Here is a 14,516-nt window from a genome sequence, read left to right as displayed (position 1 = left end):
GTTTGTAGGACTGGGAACAGCGAGAAAACTTTTTTCTTATTTGCATTTTGGACATGAAACTGTGAAACAAAAGTGTAGAAGCTGTCTGCTGGCCTACGTAAGTACCACAAAATTTTATCTTCTCTTTCTTATGTTTTTATTTTATTTAATAATTTTTATATTATTTATTTTGGCTTTTATATATTTTGCTTAAATTGTACATAAAAATGTATTTAGTGTTGACTACACATGCTTTAAAATGTGCATTGTCCTGCAAAAAGTAGTAAAAATATTTTTTAAACTGTGCAAAAATATTGTAAATATATTCAGGAGACTTAAAACACCTTAATACACTTACACTATGTGTCTGTACTTATGCTCTGTGTTTTTTTTTCTTTTTCTGACTTTAAGGATAACTACAGTCAACAGTTACACTGGGATCTTTTTCAGTGTATGGATGACAGTTTACAGTGAGAAAACAATGAAAAAAAAGGCTGCAAATAAACCTTTGGACAGAAAAAAAAGATAATTTCAACAGACCAGGAAAAGATCTCAAATGTACTCTTCTTTAAAGTTACAGTTAACTGTCAATTTTTATTGCCCCAAACATTTGTCATTTAGTAAGCGAGGTCTCTGGTTTTATAAGGCTAAAGAAGCTGAAACACAACTTATCTGGTGTGAATGCTAAAGCCTTAGGGTATGAAAACAATGACCAGGTTATTTGTTTGCTTTAACGTGTTTGAGATGCTTTAAACTGGGAAACAAAGACAAGGAGGCTCAACCTTGGACTGGGACAAGGAAAAAATCATGACAGCAACTGGGAAAATGTAGCTGATTATGACTTTTGGTCTTTGATCTCATACTTGAAGTCAATTCTAAAATAAAATAAAATAAAATAATAATAATAAAAATCATTTAATCATACTGTCACAAAATCAAATTTGATTAGCTTTAACTGTAAACTAAGAGATCCAAGGTTTGATCCTGTTCTTTTTGCACTCATTCGAATGAGTGAGTGTTTATCACATAAATTATATGTGGTTATAATTATTGCTTCCCATGAAATGGCTTATTGCCTACAGTGGTTAAATTAACTCCCTAGATAATATAAAAACACCTTAAAATGAAATTTTCCTTTATGAGGAGTTTAAAATAGACATACTTTCAAAAGGTCTCCCACAGACATATTTCCTTTATCTGGCTAAAGTCCTGTCCTGTCTGCAAAAGACACACAATGTCCCAACTTAGTGCAGCCACACAGTACTTTAATGTTTCAGAGGCCCCATCCTGGGTAAATATAAAGAATTACTCTTAAAAAATTACCAATACAGTTATATTTCCATTCGGCAAAAACCAAAACACTCAAAATCCCCTTCTTGGAAATTCTATATCTATCTGGCATCAGACTCATTCCTTCCTAAATGATCTCCCCAAGTTATCATTTTTTTCACCCATCTCAGGCAATCACGATTTTAAACTAGGAAGAATGGACATGGGATTCAAAGGCTGGAGTTACAAAGGGTTAAGTAAAATAAAAGACTTGTACAGTAAGGGCACTTCAATGAACAATTACAAATACCTGCAAATAAGAAACTTTGTAAATGCACAAGTGAAGTACACATCAGACCTTTACTATCCACTATTGAGAATATTACAATGAACAATCTTCATGATAAAGGTTGCTGGCAGCTTCTAATGATCTCACTTTCTTATATGGCTGCATGGAAAAATGACCTCTGATCAGAGCTCTCTGTAGAAGATCTGAAGAAGGCCTAGCTTGAATCTCAAACCCAAACCTTTTATACAAAATTCAAACTATTGCAGTACAAATGGCTTTTTAGCACATATTACTCCTGCAAAACAAAACTGCTTTAATTCTAACATTTCTGATGTTAGTATTAATGCAACAAAGAGAAGGAGACTGTTTCACTGCATGTGGGCATGTGAGGACGTTTTGGAAAAAGACTTTTGAATTAAACTCAAGGTTAATAGACCATGTTATCCAGTGGATACAAAATGTAAAACTTTTCATATTCTCCCTGAACAGATCCAACATGGAACTGTTAATTTTCTTGTCTGTTTCAGGCCAAATATATGGTCTCTATGATGGAAAGACATACAGATGCCCACCACTAATAAGTGGATCAAAAATGACTCATAATCTTGCCCTGATGTACCTAGTTAAAGGAAGGCTTGAAGACTTTTACAAGCTCTGGACAACATTTTTACCGTTTATAATAGACGTATCTGTATAGATAATTTTGTTATGACTGAAGTTTATATATAATAAGAAAATGATGCTGTTGGGTGGGTTTGGGGTGAGATTTGCTTTATGTATGTTTGTTCACTATAACATAAAAAAATAATAATAAAATACGTTGGGGAACAAAAAGAAGACACAAAATGTGGTGTTTTTGTAGCAAAAGAAACCTGATGAGATTGACAACTTTGACAGTGTGGGTGTCAAACCCACAAAAATCAGAATTCTTATTCTTCAGCTTGAATATAACAATTCTTTTAATTTCATTCCAAGTCCAGGCTGTTTAGAGAAACTAGAAAAGGACAAGTATAATAATATAAGCTGTTTTGGCCCCAGTCGACAGGGTGAGCCCTCCAACCTGAGCTTATTTGTTTATTTGTTGAATTTTGACTAAACTTAAAAGGCAGCTTCAGTCGGCCTTTGATTCTGCTAATTTTCTACTATACAAGCAGAGGCAGGACAGTTGTGTAGGTCACTGATTTGAGACTTTATCTGTTATTTTGTTAGATTCATGTAGCCATACTTCTTATCAGGCATCTTGCTTACCTCTATAACATTGATTGTTTGGTGTCTTCCCTTAAATTAGGACAGTGTTAAAATGCGGTCATTGTGAGCTTAGAATGGAGAGGTTTTACTTTTTGAGATGGAAATAAGTGGGTGGAGTTGAAGCTATTTGTCTTAACTGATCTCTACTCTGGCTTTTGTCTGAGGCCAATAGGTTTTCTTTCACACCTTTGTTTTCTAGTGTTTAGACAAGCACATAGGCTCCCCTGTGTGCTTGTGAGTGCTTGTGAATCATTATAGCTCAGAGGCGGAGCAGTAATAATCAGTAATAACATTTGCAGCCTGATGTATCTGCCTCTGGTTCATTAATAATGTACTTGAATACATTCAATTACTCCAACACTCTTAGATCCAGGTGGTTTTGCATTTGATTCCAAGTAAAGCAAATATAAATGGAATTTTCTCCAATGAATATTGGCTTTAAGGAAAGAATGAAAGGAAAGAACGCCTGCATATAACATGAAATGATAAATAAAGGGTTTAAGGTGCAAGGTGAACCTCAACAGCTTGAGGTAGATAGCATCTTTGTTTAAGAATTGGAGAAAGGAGGTAAATAATATTGCCACGTTGATATCCCTTTTTTCATGTTGATTTACATATATATTTTTTCATATTCGTGTTGATATTCATAGTTTCACTCTATGTCGCCATAGTGGGTGAGGAAGTTGAGGTGGAAGAAGGAGCAAGTAGAACAGGAAGGAGGCCTCTGAAGATCTGCTGGTATGTATTTTATTCCACCAAGTCTAGCCACTGAAAAGAGTTTAAATTATGAAGAGAAAAGGAGTAGAAAACTGAAGTTGTGAGTGTCTGCAGTGATGACAGTTACGAAGGAGGAGAAGCTTGAGGAAGGCCAAAGAGCATCTGGAGCAATGAGACCACCGGAAGGCGGCTGGGGTTGGATGATCGTCGCTGGTTGTTTCCTTGCTACCATCTGCATCCGAGCAGTGACCAGGTGAAGAGTGTGTCCCAACCAAAATGTCATTATTCTCAATGTGTGAATTTGAAATGAGCCCTACAGTGTATATTATTGTAATCTCAATAGTTTTACCCTCATGTTGACGTGCCTTCTAGATGCATCTCGAGTGAAATTCTTCAAAATCTTAATTTTAATGCCCATGCTGTAATAGCCACATACATCCTAATTAAAGGCTTTGATATGATACAAATTGTATAATTATAATATACAAATTATGTCATTTTAAAAACAGTGAAAGTGCATTTTTTTCATATTGTGATATGATACTTTACATATTTCTTATATGATTGTAAATAGCAGCTCTTACATTATTGTCCTCAGTAAATTGGAAACTGTTCTGTGAGGCTTGGAGAGATTGGGCAAATCTTTGTAAAAATAATATTAAAGCTGTTATTAAAAGATTTGGTAAATGTGAGAAATTAAAAAAACAGAGGTCAGAACACTTTTTTATATTTATTATGTTAAACTGGAGCAAAATGTAACCTTTCCTTCCCTGGTTTCTGTACCCAGATGTGTCTCCATGTTCTTCATGGAGTTCCAGCTTCACTTTGAGAAGGATTACTCCACCACTGCTTGGATACATAGTCTGATTGACTCCACCACTATGCTATGTGGTAAGACAGACATCTGTACCAGAGTCTGCACACATACTGATGCTACTCTTAGACCAGATTCAGCAAGGTGGAAATTATTATGTGGGCATAGAAATTGAAATGAATAAAAAACTTTCATGTAATCCACAAAAAGTAATCCACACAAACTGTATTTTAAGCTCCTCTTGGCAGTTTCATTGGCAACCGTCTATCCTGCAGAGCAACAGTTATTATGGGAGGCCTGCTGTCCTCTGCCGGCCTGGTCCTCAGCTCCTTTGCCTCCAGCCTGGAGTTCCTCTACATTTCTCTGGGTATCATTACAGGTACACTCATTGTTGTTCCTTTTTCGTTGCACAAAACATTATCTTTAAAAGATTTTGCATGAGTAAAAAATAACTTGCATTATTGTAGATCTTAAACTTTAAGGAAAACAAACTATTTCATAGGTCAGTTGATTTAAACACACTTCTAATGTGTAAGGGGTCTACTGAGATCTGGCAGCATTTGGCAGGTTTTTGCCAAACTCCAAACCCATTTATGTCCTCTACAGGTCTTGGTTTTGCTCTCAGCTACACACCATCCATAGCAATGGTTGGGAGGTACTTCGTAGAGAGGAAAGCGTTGGCTTATGGCATTGCCCTGTCAGGTACAGACTTTACTTACCAGTTATTTAGTTTTCTTATCATTTATACCATATTTCCCCATCTTCTTTCCACTTTCTATTTTTCTTTTACTTTTACTTTATATAGCTTCATATTGTTTGCATTTGTATATCCCTTCTTTTCTAATTTCGCCTCATCTCCAGGCAGTGGCATTGGGACCTTCCTTCTGGCTCCTGCAGTTCAGGTGCTTATAGAGTATTACTCCTGGAGAGGGGCTCTGCTCATTCTTGGGGGATTTGTTTCCAACTTGTGTGTTTGTGGTGCTCTGATGAAGCCATTGGAACCAAATGAAGATGAAAGGTCAGTCATCTATAATTTTACTTACTCATTCATCAAGCTTAATGTTTTATCCACTGCTATTAATACTACAAATAAATGCCATTTTCTTATTGATTATTCTCTTTATACTGCAAGTTAAATCCTAGAAATGTCACAAATATTAAAACCTGTACTGTAAGGAAAAAATATAGTTGTTTCACAATTCCATGTGGCAAAAACGGTTCATACAGTCTCAAGTGGATCATATGACAACAGGAGATAGACTGTAAGCAATTAATGACAATACTAAGCTGCCCATACTTATTTAAGCCCCCCCCCCCCCCCCCCCCCCCCACTCCCCCAGTCATCTGTTGTTGTGTCCTTGGGCAAGTTACTTCACCCTCCTTGCCTCCAGTGTCGCCATACTGGTGTATAAATGAGTATGAATGTTTCGGTGGTGGTGGAAGAGGCTATTGGCTCCATCAGTCTGCCCCAGGACAGCTGTGGCTGCACATGTGGCTTACCATCACCAATATGAATGGGGAGTGGATGAATGATGGATCCAATGTAAGCAATTTGAATGTGGTCAGCAATGAAGCATAATAGAAATCTAATCCATTATAATTATTATTTATTATGAATTGTGGGTACTTTAGTGGGAGTTATGGGCAATATGTGTGTGTGTGTGTGTGGTAGGGGGAAAGAGGGAATTACTGCCAGTTGTAATATACATGGTTTGATATATTTGGGTTGAATTTAAAGTTATGAATGAATTCCAGCTTTCTTTAAAAGTCTGACATAAGGTTGTTAGTGTAAGCATTATGTTTTTTTCATTATTTATTATAATTATACAGTCTAAACAAATGAGAAGGATTAATGTTACTGTTTTAAATATTTTTCATCTGTATTTTTATTTTTAAAAACCCTCAACGGCTGCTTTACTTAATATTTAATGACACCAGCCTCTGCATCATTCTTACCAACTAAATGTAGACCTGTATAATTGATGTGCGCTGATCTCAGGGACACATTTCGCTTCAAGCTGAATTTTTTTTGCATATTTATTACAGCACTTTCTTATTTCATAACCATTTTTAATTGAACACAAAAACCTTAATCTAACAGACAAATGAAAATCACTTTCTCTAAAATTAGCATCAGTGGTACACAGCACCACATTTTCTCCCTCTGAATAGTGGTTTGTACCTGCCTGCAGCATCAAAGGACTCCAAGAGTGGCGTGTCTTGCCCCTGTAGCACCTGTCCCACTAATCTCCTCCTCTTCCTCATCATAATTTAATTATATACTTTGTTATGGTCGACTCTTAGATGTTTCAGGAGGTTTGTGGTGTTGCTACAACACCTCTATTTCTTCCCACACACATCATACATCAAACCTTTGCTGTTCAGCTCCACATGTGATTGACTGCCATGGACTGAATGAGTGAGAAGGCACACGCCCCTAAAACTGTGCCATTTCACCCAACAGCATCATGTTCTTAGTACATATAAACTATGATAGGAGGGAGAAAAAGTAGTTCCTGCCAACTGGGTATAATTTTAAAAATTCTGATAATAAAATTATTTTTCATTGTATTTCAGTTTGCGATAAACTGCATTTTTTTTAACCTTTTTTTTTTTTACCTTTGCCTGTAAGATTAATATTTTAACATGAAAATTGATTCAAGACCATAAAAACCTGGTGTCAGTAGTGTCGATATGTTGGTATCGGTCCGCACATCACTAGTAACTGCGCTACAAGTATGGGTGCACGTCAGGTGTGGAAGAGGTGTGTGCGTCACGCCTCTGCAGAACCTACACGGAGCATATGGCAATGAAGCCTAACCCACCTTGTGCAGATACATGACAGTATAAATCCAGCTGAAGTCTTTAGTCCCTTTTTTTTTCTTCTTCTTTTTTTAACCTTATCCTTTCTAGAGCTCACAGTACAGGTAGGAAGCAAGATGGATACCGAATTAGACGTCGATTGTGTGATAAAATCTGACATTTCAGACTGTTTCAGAAGATTGATCTTGAACTAATCTATTAATAATCTAAATGTAACTAATTAGGTTTTCTCTGTTTCTCAGGACATTGGAGAAAACCTCAAACCTGGAGGCCACCTTTATGACAGCTCTGGAATCTAAAATCACAGAACAAGTAACTTCTGACTGCAGCCAAAAGGAACCAAAGCAGCAGAAAACACACAGTTTCAAAGACACACAGGGCCTTTTCATTGCCAACGGAGTACTTCAAAATTTTGGGCTTGATAGCAATGGACTTCATGGGAAAAAAGCAATGCTACCAAACCCCAGTCTGCCTGATCAAAGGTTAACAGACCTGAGGATGGCTGAATGTATTTTATTTAGCAAAAATCTGCCTGAGATGATGCTAGGTGAGATCGAAGTGTCAGATCTTATGCTTTCCGATGGCAGCACAAATGAGGACTTAAAACTGGTGGAAAGCATAAATTTGACCAACATGTTAGCGGATATGAACGAACAAAGAGAAAATTCAGAATTTAGTAAAGTCAGACTGACAGATGATCTGGACAAATCTGTTCCTGCTGAACCTTTGGTAAACACACTGATGCCTTCCAGAGGTCAAGCTTTTTGTCTCGAGTCCAGCGAGGAGTTCGGCTTCCTTCTGATACCCAACTTTCTTATCCTGTCAGTGTCCTTCCTGTTTCTGGCATATGGCTGCAGCGCTCCAGTGGTTTACCTGGTTCCCTATGCCCTCAGTGTGGGGGAGAACCATCAGCACGCTGCTTTCCTTATGTCCATATTTGGTGTCAGCGGCATTGTTGGTAATATCACCTTTGGATGGATAACAGACAGGAGGTAAGTCAGGGCTGGATGTTATGTTGGCTAAATAAATGTCAGTCATTGAATCAAAACCTCTAGTGATGGATTTTCTTCACTCCAGGTGCCTAAAGAGTTATCGGATGCTGAGCTACATGATGGCAATAGGCATGGAGGGCATCTGCTGCATGTGCATGCCCTTCCTCCACTCCTTCTCCCTACTAGTCCCATTTTCTGCTGTCTATGGATATTTTGATGGGGCATATGTGGCTCTTATACCAGTAGTAACCTCTGACATTGTAGGCTCCACCTATCTCACCTCTGCTCTGGGTTTAGTCTACTTCCTGCATGCTATCCCATACCTGGTTAGCCCACCAATTGGAGGTAAGATTTTGTGAATTGCATGCTGCAATCTTAATCAAAGTTAGCTCTGGCCTCTCAGAATCTAAATACACTACTGTTCAAAAGTTTGGGGTCACTTTGCTATGGGATTCAATAGGGAAGTGACCCCAAACTTTTCAACGGTAGTGTATATCAACTTTATATAATCAGGATTGAAATATTTGCATTATCTGTTGTGTGCAAAAAGAACAGGTTTACACGTTATTTTACATGGAGTAATAAATGTAATTTCCCATCTATTAAACAAGCTGTTTCATCCATTGTTTTACAGATGAGCACGATTGTGTCCATAAAGATTTTGTCCATATCATATTTAAAGTATGTCTCTTCTTCTTTCTCCAGGCTGGTTAGTAGATCAAACTGGAAACTATGCAGCAACCTTCTTCCTTAGCGGAGTTTCCTTCTTCCTCAGCGCTTTGATCCTGGCAGCTGCCAAATTACTCAGTCATGTGATGACAAGATGTAAAGAGACTGAGGGTCAAGAACAGTGTCCACTAAAAAGAAATCAGTCTGAACTTGTGCCTTTTCTTCAAAAAGAAAAGTTGTGATACACACCTAATTTACAGTATATTGGTATGTTTGTGTCAAGGTTTATAGTTTCTGCTATGTTATGTTTAAAATCCTCTTGTGTTGACATTTTTTTGTATGTTGCCATTCTGTGGTTTAAGAAATGAGTATTTGCTTTATCTTCACTATTTGTGAAAGTCTTTTTGTTTAATTTTGAATTTAAGTTATGTATTTTGATTCTGTTTTCTCCGTTATTGCCTGTCATTTGCTTAATTTGTCATTTCTCCAGATTGCTGTGTCATCACCAGTTTTGTGTTCTTCATTCAGCTTACCTGCCTTCACCAAACCAATCACACCTCCCTGTATATTTTCTCCTTGGCTTTTATATTTGCTCTTCCAGCCTTGTAGCCCATTTTTGTTTTATTTTTAAGTGAGTAATTCATCCTGGAGAAAGAAGAAGAGACCTACTTTATCATTGGCTACAGTTTTTTGTTTTTTAATCATTTGGACATTTCATCCACATGAAACCAGCGTTGTGGGAGCCCAAAACTCGTTCCCATTGTTAATGTTTCATACATATCTTTCTTGAACTGATGACACCATAGCCTAATTTCTCTAGTAGCCTGCATGTGCGAACCCCAAACCAGCTACAACAATAGCAGATTACAGAGCATGAAATGGCTTTTATAGCAAAATTAGTCTCCTTTTTAGCATCATTCTCCATAATCTTCTTCATATGTTTGTTTATATTGCACATATAATAATAATATTGCACATATTGCGAATTTATGTTCATGCCCCAACCCTGGTACAGTCCTGTGCATTACTTTGTTTTTGCCAGTCTGCTTCCCATACTTGAATCTGCAACAGGTTTGTCACCATATTGCAAAATGATAGTTTAATTTTTTAGAGCTTTTTTTTTATTGAATGTTGGATTTTATTATTTTTTTCTCACTGAAAACAAAGACAGTCTGTGGCTTTAGTAAACTCTTGTTTTTTTTTAAACAGATTAAAAACTCACATAATTTTAAACAAATCTGTGTTCTATAGTTTGTTTTTTGTTTTTATTTTTTGTCAAAATGTTCAAAATTTTGCCTTACAATCACCTGTTGAAGCCATTTTTGTCTTTACCTCTTTAACCACCTAGTGCTTTCTTGATTTGGATATTTTAGAGCCATTCCTTATGGAAGATAAGGTTGGTCAGACAAAATTGTTGCTCATTTGACAGGTATTTCATTACTGGTTGATCAATGGTCTTTGGACAACTGACAGGGTTTTAGATTCAATTAGTGAATGTGAATGCAGTAACATGCATGCTGATACTGTCATTGTATTGTCCTGTGGGTTTAATCACCAATAACTATGTGTTTTTTTTGGTTGCTGATGTTTTTGCTATGATTATGATTTGTGGTTTTTTCAGCTTGTCTGTGTTTTTATGGGTGCTCCCCATGATTGTCAGCTTTGTTATCTTGCGGAGGCAGTTTTTATTTACAGGTGTAGCAGCTGGTTATCTGTTTTTTGTTTAGATTGAGCAGCTGTTGCTGTATCTTTCTTTCTTATCTTTCTTTATTTCCACCTATGTCAGTATGATGAAGTAAAAAATTAAAAAGCATATCAGGCTTTTTGAGAGAATTAAAACATAAAGGGATTCAAGGGTTTAATGGTGTCTGATGGTATCACGTCTGTACTTGATACCATCTGCAGTTTGTTTGTTTGGATGGCTCAGCATCAGCTTGTGCATGTTGCAATGATCTATCAGTTTCTTTTTTGCAATTTTCCCAGTTTTCTTAAAGTAAACAAAGAGCTCCCTGTGAATAAAGCTGTATCGTGCACTGAAACGACTGCTTCATGCACAGTTTTTACTGAGATGCCAACTCTGCGGTGAACAGATCCAATATGTAGTCCACAAGTCCATCTTGGTAAAAAGCAGAATGTCCTTATAACTCTAATTAAAAACTAATAATTGTGTTGTGAAGAAAAACATTTATGTTTTAACACAGTTTCTGGACATGTTGTAAATCTAAAATTCTAAAACTCAGGATCCCTATCATACAGGATTAGGAGATGTCCAGGTAGCCAAGGATGATCCAGGTGTTCTAATTTTTGTAAACAACAATACAAAAGTACAAAATGAAAATTTGCCATGCATTCAGCAGCTAAAATATCTGAAATTGATCAAAGCATATAGGTCCCACCAACGTCTAATTTATGTAAAAGAAATTGAACCAATTAAACTCTTCAGGTATATTTGTCATGGAATTACAACGTTACAACAACGAAATGAGTGCTCTCAGCCACAGGAGGGCAGAAGACGCATGCAGTTTACTGCAGGCTCTGTCCTTTGTCTAGTTCATCTGCTTTCATGCTCTTTTAAATAGATTTTAAGATTGTATGAAAGAAATTTTTGCAGCAATAGAAAGCTGCAGAACTGAGGAAAAGTGGAAGTCAAAACCAACCTTTCTTGATTTAAATAACCCTCACATGCCTCTCAGTCGATGCTGTTTTAAAGTGCATCAGAAATGTGCGTTTTTGGATACAAGTACACCATAAATGCAGCCCTTCTACTGGAATAATAAATATTCTGATGTTTTTTCCTTAAAACAGGTAAGGCCAGTGAGTGCAGATAGCATAAGTAGTTGAGTTAGAAGTCCAATATTACATAAGATTGGTTCATTTAAATTATAATGACTTATAATAGTGATGACAAAAGTCCATTCATAAAGGGTTTTAAGGTAACAGGTAAACACACAGCTATTTTGCATGTGGTAGGGTAAAATGTAAGAGTGAGAACAGTGTGGTTTTTATGGTGTGTTGCCCGTTAGCTCGTGCACAGTTGCGCCTGAGCATTGAGAAGAGGTGTGTTTGTACTTCTGTGTGCATATGTTCACCAAAGAGAACATCCCGTACTAAAAGTATCCACCCCCACACGGGGAGACCTGCTTTCTTTTGCTGCAGCAAATGCTGGGTTGCTGTGTGTGTGTGTGTGTGTGTGTGTGTGTTTGATGCATCCTCAGCAGTGATGTGTGAGTGTGTACCAGTCACACAAAATGTTGAATCCATTAATCAGCACTGAGATATCTGTGTTTCTCATTGATTACATTAATGATAAATTTTCATCTTTGAATATTTGAGAAGTCATCACAAAAATCCCATAGAATGAAGTCTTCCTCTTCACTTCCTCTAAATATTGGAACAATCAAGGTCTTGTGCAGGGAAATACAGCTTTATAGCTGGGGTGTTGAATCAAAATTAAACAAGAAGTTTATCTGTAAAGGTGTTTTAATTTTTCAGCTTTCAAAGCTTATGTTCATGCATCAGCAATGTCTTCAAACCCACAACTGAAGCAGCTACACATAAATGAATTATGTAGAACACTGTGTGAAAAGATCTGTAGCACCCATTCTAGAAAAGGCGAGCAACTCCACAAAGCTTGTTGTGGTCGGTTTGTAAAGGCTTTCAGTAATGTTTTCTATGATCACAAGAAATCTGATAAGGTGGTTTCAAGTAAACAGTTGTGCGCTCGTTTGCCATCCACAAATGAGAAAATAACAATTGCATTAAAGACACCAGCAATAGTTAATGTTAAGATTTAATTTATTGTCACTGTTTTGATGAGGATGGGTCACCATATGTGAAAAGCTAAAGTTGAACCAGAAACTTTTTCTGTTCGATAACTTGAGGGTAATTGAGGACCTCTATAACTTTAAGGTTTTTTTCTCAATTCATCAGCTTATTTGCCCAAACACAACTCAGTGGGTACTGATACAGACCTGGACAGTAAAGTCCTTGACCTGTCATCTGACTATGTTTGCATTCTTTTATGCATATTATAGAATTTATATTAACCCAAGATCTGGAAAGAGGGTAAAGTTTTTCCCTTACCTAAAGATGGCAGACTAGCATTCACTGGGAAGAACAGCAGACCAATCACTATTCTCCCAGTTCTCAAAAAACTGATGGACAAAATAGTATATGCACAAATGACTGTAAGGGCTTAAACACAGGGTTTCAACATGCTTACAGACATAATCATTAAAATGTTTCTGCCCTTACAGTAATGACAGATAATTGGTTCGAGGAAACGGATAACTCAAAGATTACTGGTACAGTATTACTTGATTTTTTTAGTGCATTTTGATGTCATAGATCACAATCTGCTCATCGGTAAACTAGAATGCAATGGATTTCGTTCAAATGCCGTTCTTTTCATGATGAGTTATCTTACAAATTGGACACCACAGGTTCATTACAGTAGCAGCTGGTCTCACCCGCAAGGGAGCTACTTAGGGTTAGGTTAAGTTTCTTTTATACTCCACCTTGTACATATGTACACAAACAAATAAGAGGGTACTGAACATCTCGACTACCAAATCTATTATCTTGGGATCAAGTCATAAAATATCATCTACACCAAAGATGAGTTTAAATTTATTTGGGGAACCTATAGAAAAGGTAGATAAACTAAAATTACTGGGCACAATAATTGATAGCCAGTTGTCATGGGCAGAACACACTGATACCATAGTGAAAAACAATTGTGGCATCTTCATGGTAAGGAAATGTCTTTCTTACGTCCCTTCACACATTGTGGTACAGGTGACTAAATCTTTAATTTTATGTCACGTAGATTACTGAGCACCTGTACGGTCCGCTGCATCTAAAGGTCAATAAAAGAAATTACAAATTGCCCAGAACAGAGCTCCTAGGTTAGTTTTACATTGTCCCCTAGAACAAACACTATTAGTATGCACCGTCAGCTCTTATGGTTAACTGTGGAGGACAGGCTGGTTTTCAATACAACAACATTTTCCAGGAACATTATTTTCTTTTCTAAACCTGTTTTCTTATATAACCAAATTCAGATGTAATCAGGTCCACTCTCATTTTACTAGGTCAGCAGATGATGGCCAGATCATGTTGCCATGCCCAAAATCAAATGCTTTAAAGAGCATTTGAGTGTACAGCCCATATTAACCAGTGTTTACAAAGATTTTTTGTAATGGTGGTGCCAGTGCATCCATGTGCTTGACCAAGCACAACCATACATATAACACATATACACATAACCAACCATCCATCCATCCATTTTCTGACCCTTATCAAGAGTCAGGTTGCGGGGGCAGCTGCCTAAGCAGGGAAATGAAGACTTCCCTCTTCCCAGCAACATTCACCAGCTCATCTGGGGGAATCCCGAGGTGTTCCCAGGCCCGCCGAGAGATGTAATCCATCCAGGGTCTTCCCCGGGCCTCCTTCCGATGGGATGTGCCCAGAACACCTCACCAGGGAGGCGTCCAGGAGGCATCCTGACCAGATGCCCGAGCTACCTCATCTGGCTCCTCTCGATGTGGAGGAGCAGCGACTCTCCTCTGAGCCCCTCCGGGATCACTGAGCTTCTCACCCTATCTCTAAGGGCCACACTGCGGAGAAAACTCATTTCAGCCACTTGTACTCATGATCTTGTTCTTTCTGTCACTACCCACAGCTCTTGACCATGGGTGAGGGAAGGAATGTAGAT

The 14,516-nt window shown here is 37.4% G+C and overlaps 1 protein-coding gene across 3 annotated transcripts; it reads left to right on the top strand.

Annotated features, from left to right (window-relative positions):
• On the top strand, positions 1–10,420 carry LOC121656136 (monocarboxylate transporter 12-B-like). 3 transcript variants are annotated; one of them, XM_042011192.1, is made up of 10 exons: positions 1–97; positions 3,457–3,523; positions 3,617–3,755; positions 4,290–4,393; positions 4,552–4,695; positions 4,923–5,018; positions 5,178–5,334; positions 7,382–8,131; positions 8,217–8,476; positions 8,837–10,420. In XM_042011192.1, the coding sequence occupies exons 3-10, from the start codon at positions 3,619–3,621 to the stop codon at positions 9,040–9,042; spliced, it is 1,854 nt and encodes a 617-aa protein (XP_041867126.1). In that variant the 5' UTR covers positions 1–97; positions 3,457–3,523; positions 3,617–3,618; the 3' UTR covers positions 9,043–10,420. The 3 variants fall into 3 exon arrangements, with proteins under 3 accessions (XP_041867126.1, XP_041867124.1, XP_041867127.1); XM_042011190.1 differs by having other exon boundaries at positions 3,457–3,755; XM_042011193.1 differs by lacking the exons at positions 1–97; positions 3,457–3,523; positions 3,617–3,755 and having other exon boundaries at positions 4,302–4,393; positions 4,592–4,695.
• The last annotated feature ends 4,096 nt before the right edge of the window (positions 10,421–14,516 follow it).

The sequence above is a fragment of the Melanotaenia boesemani genome, chromosome 16 (assembly GCF_017639745.1).
Source record: "Melanotaenia boesemani isolate fMelBoe1 chromosome 16, fMelBoe1.pri, whole genome shotgun sequence".
Taxonomy (NCBI): domain Eukaryota; kingdom Metazoa; phylum Chordata; class Actinopteri; order Atheriniformes; family Melanotaeniidae; genus Melanotaenia; species Melanotaenia boesemani.
This window is presented reverse-complemented; position numbering and strand designations above follow the sequence as displayed.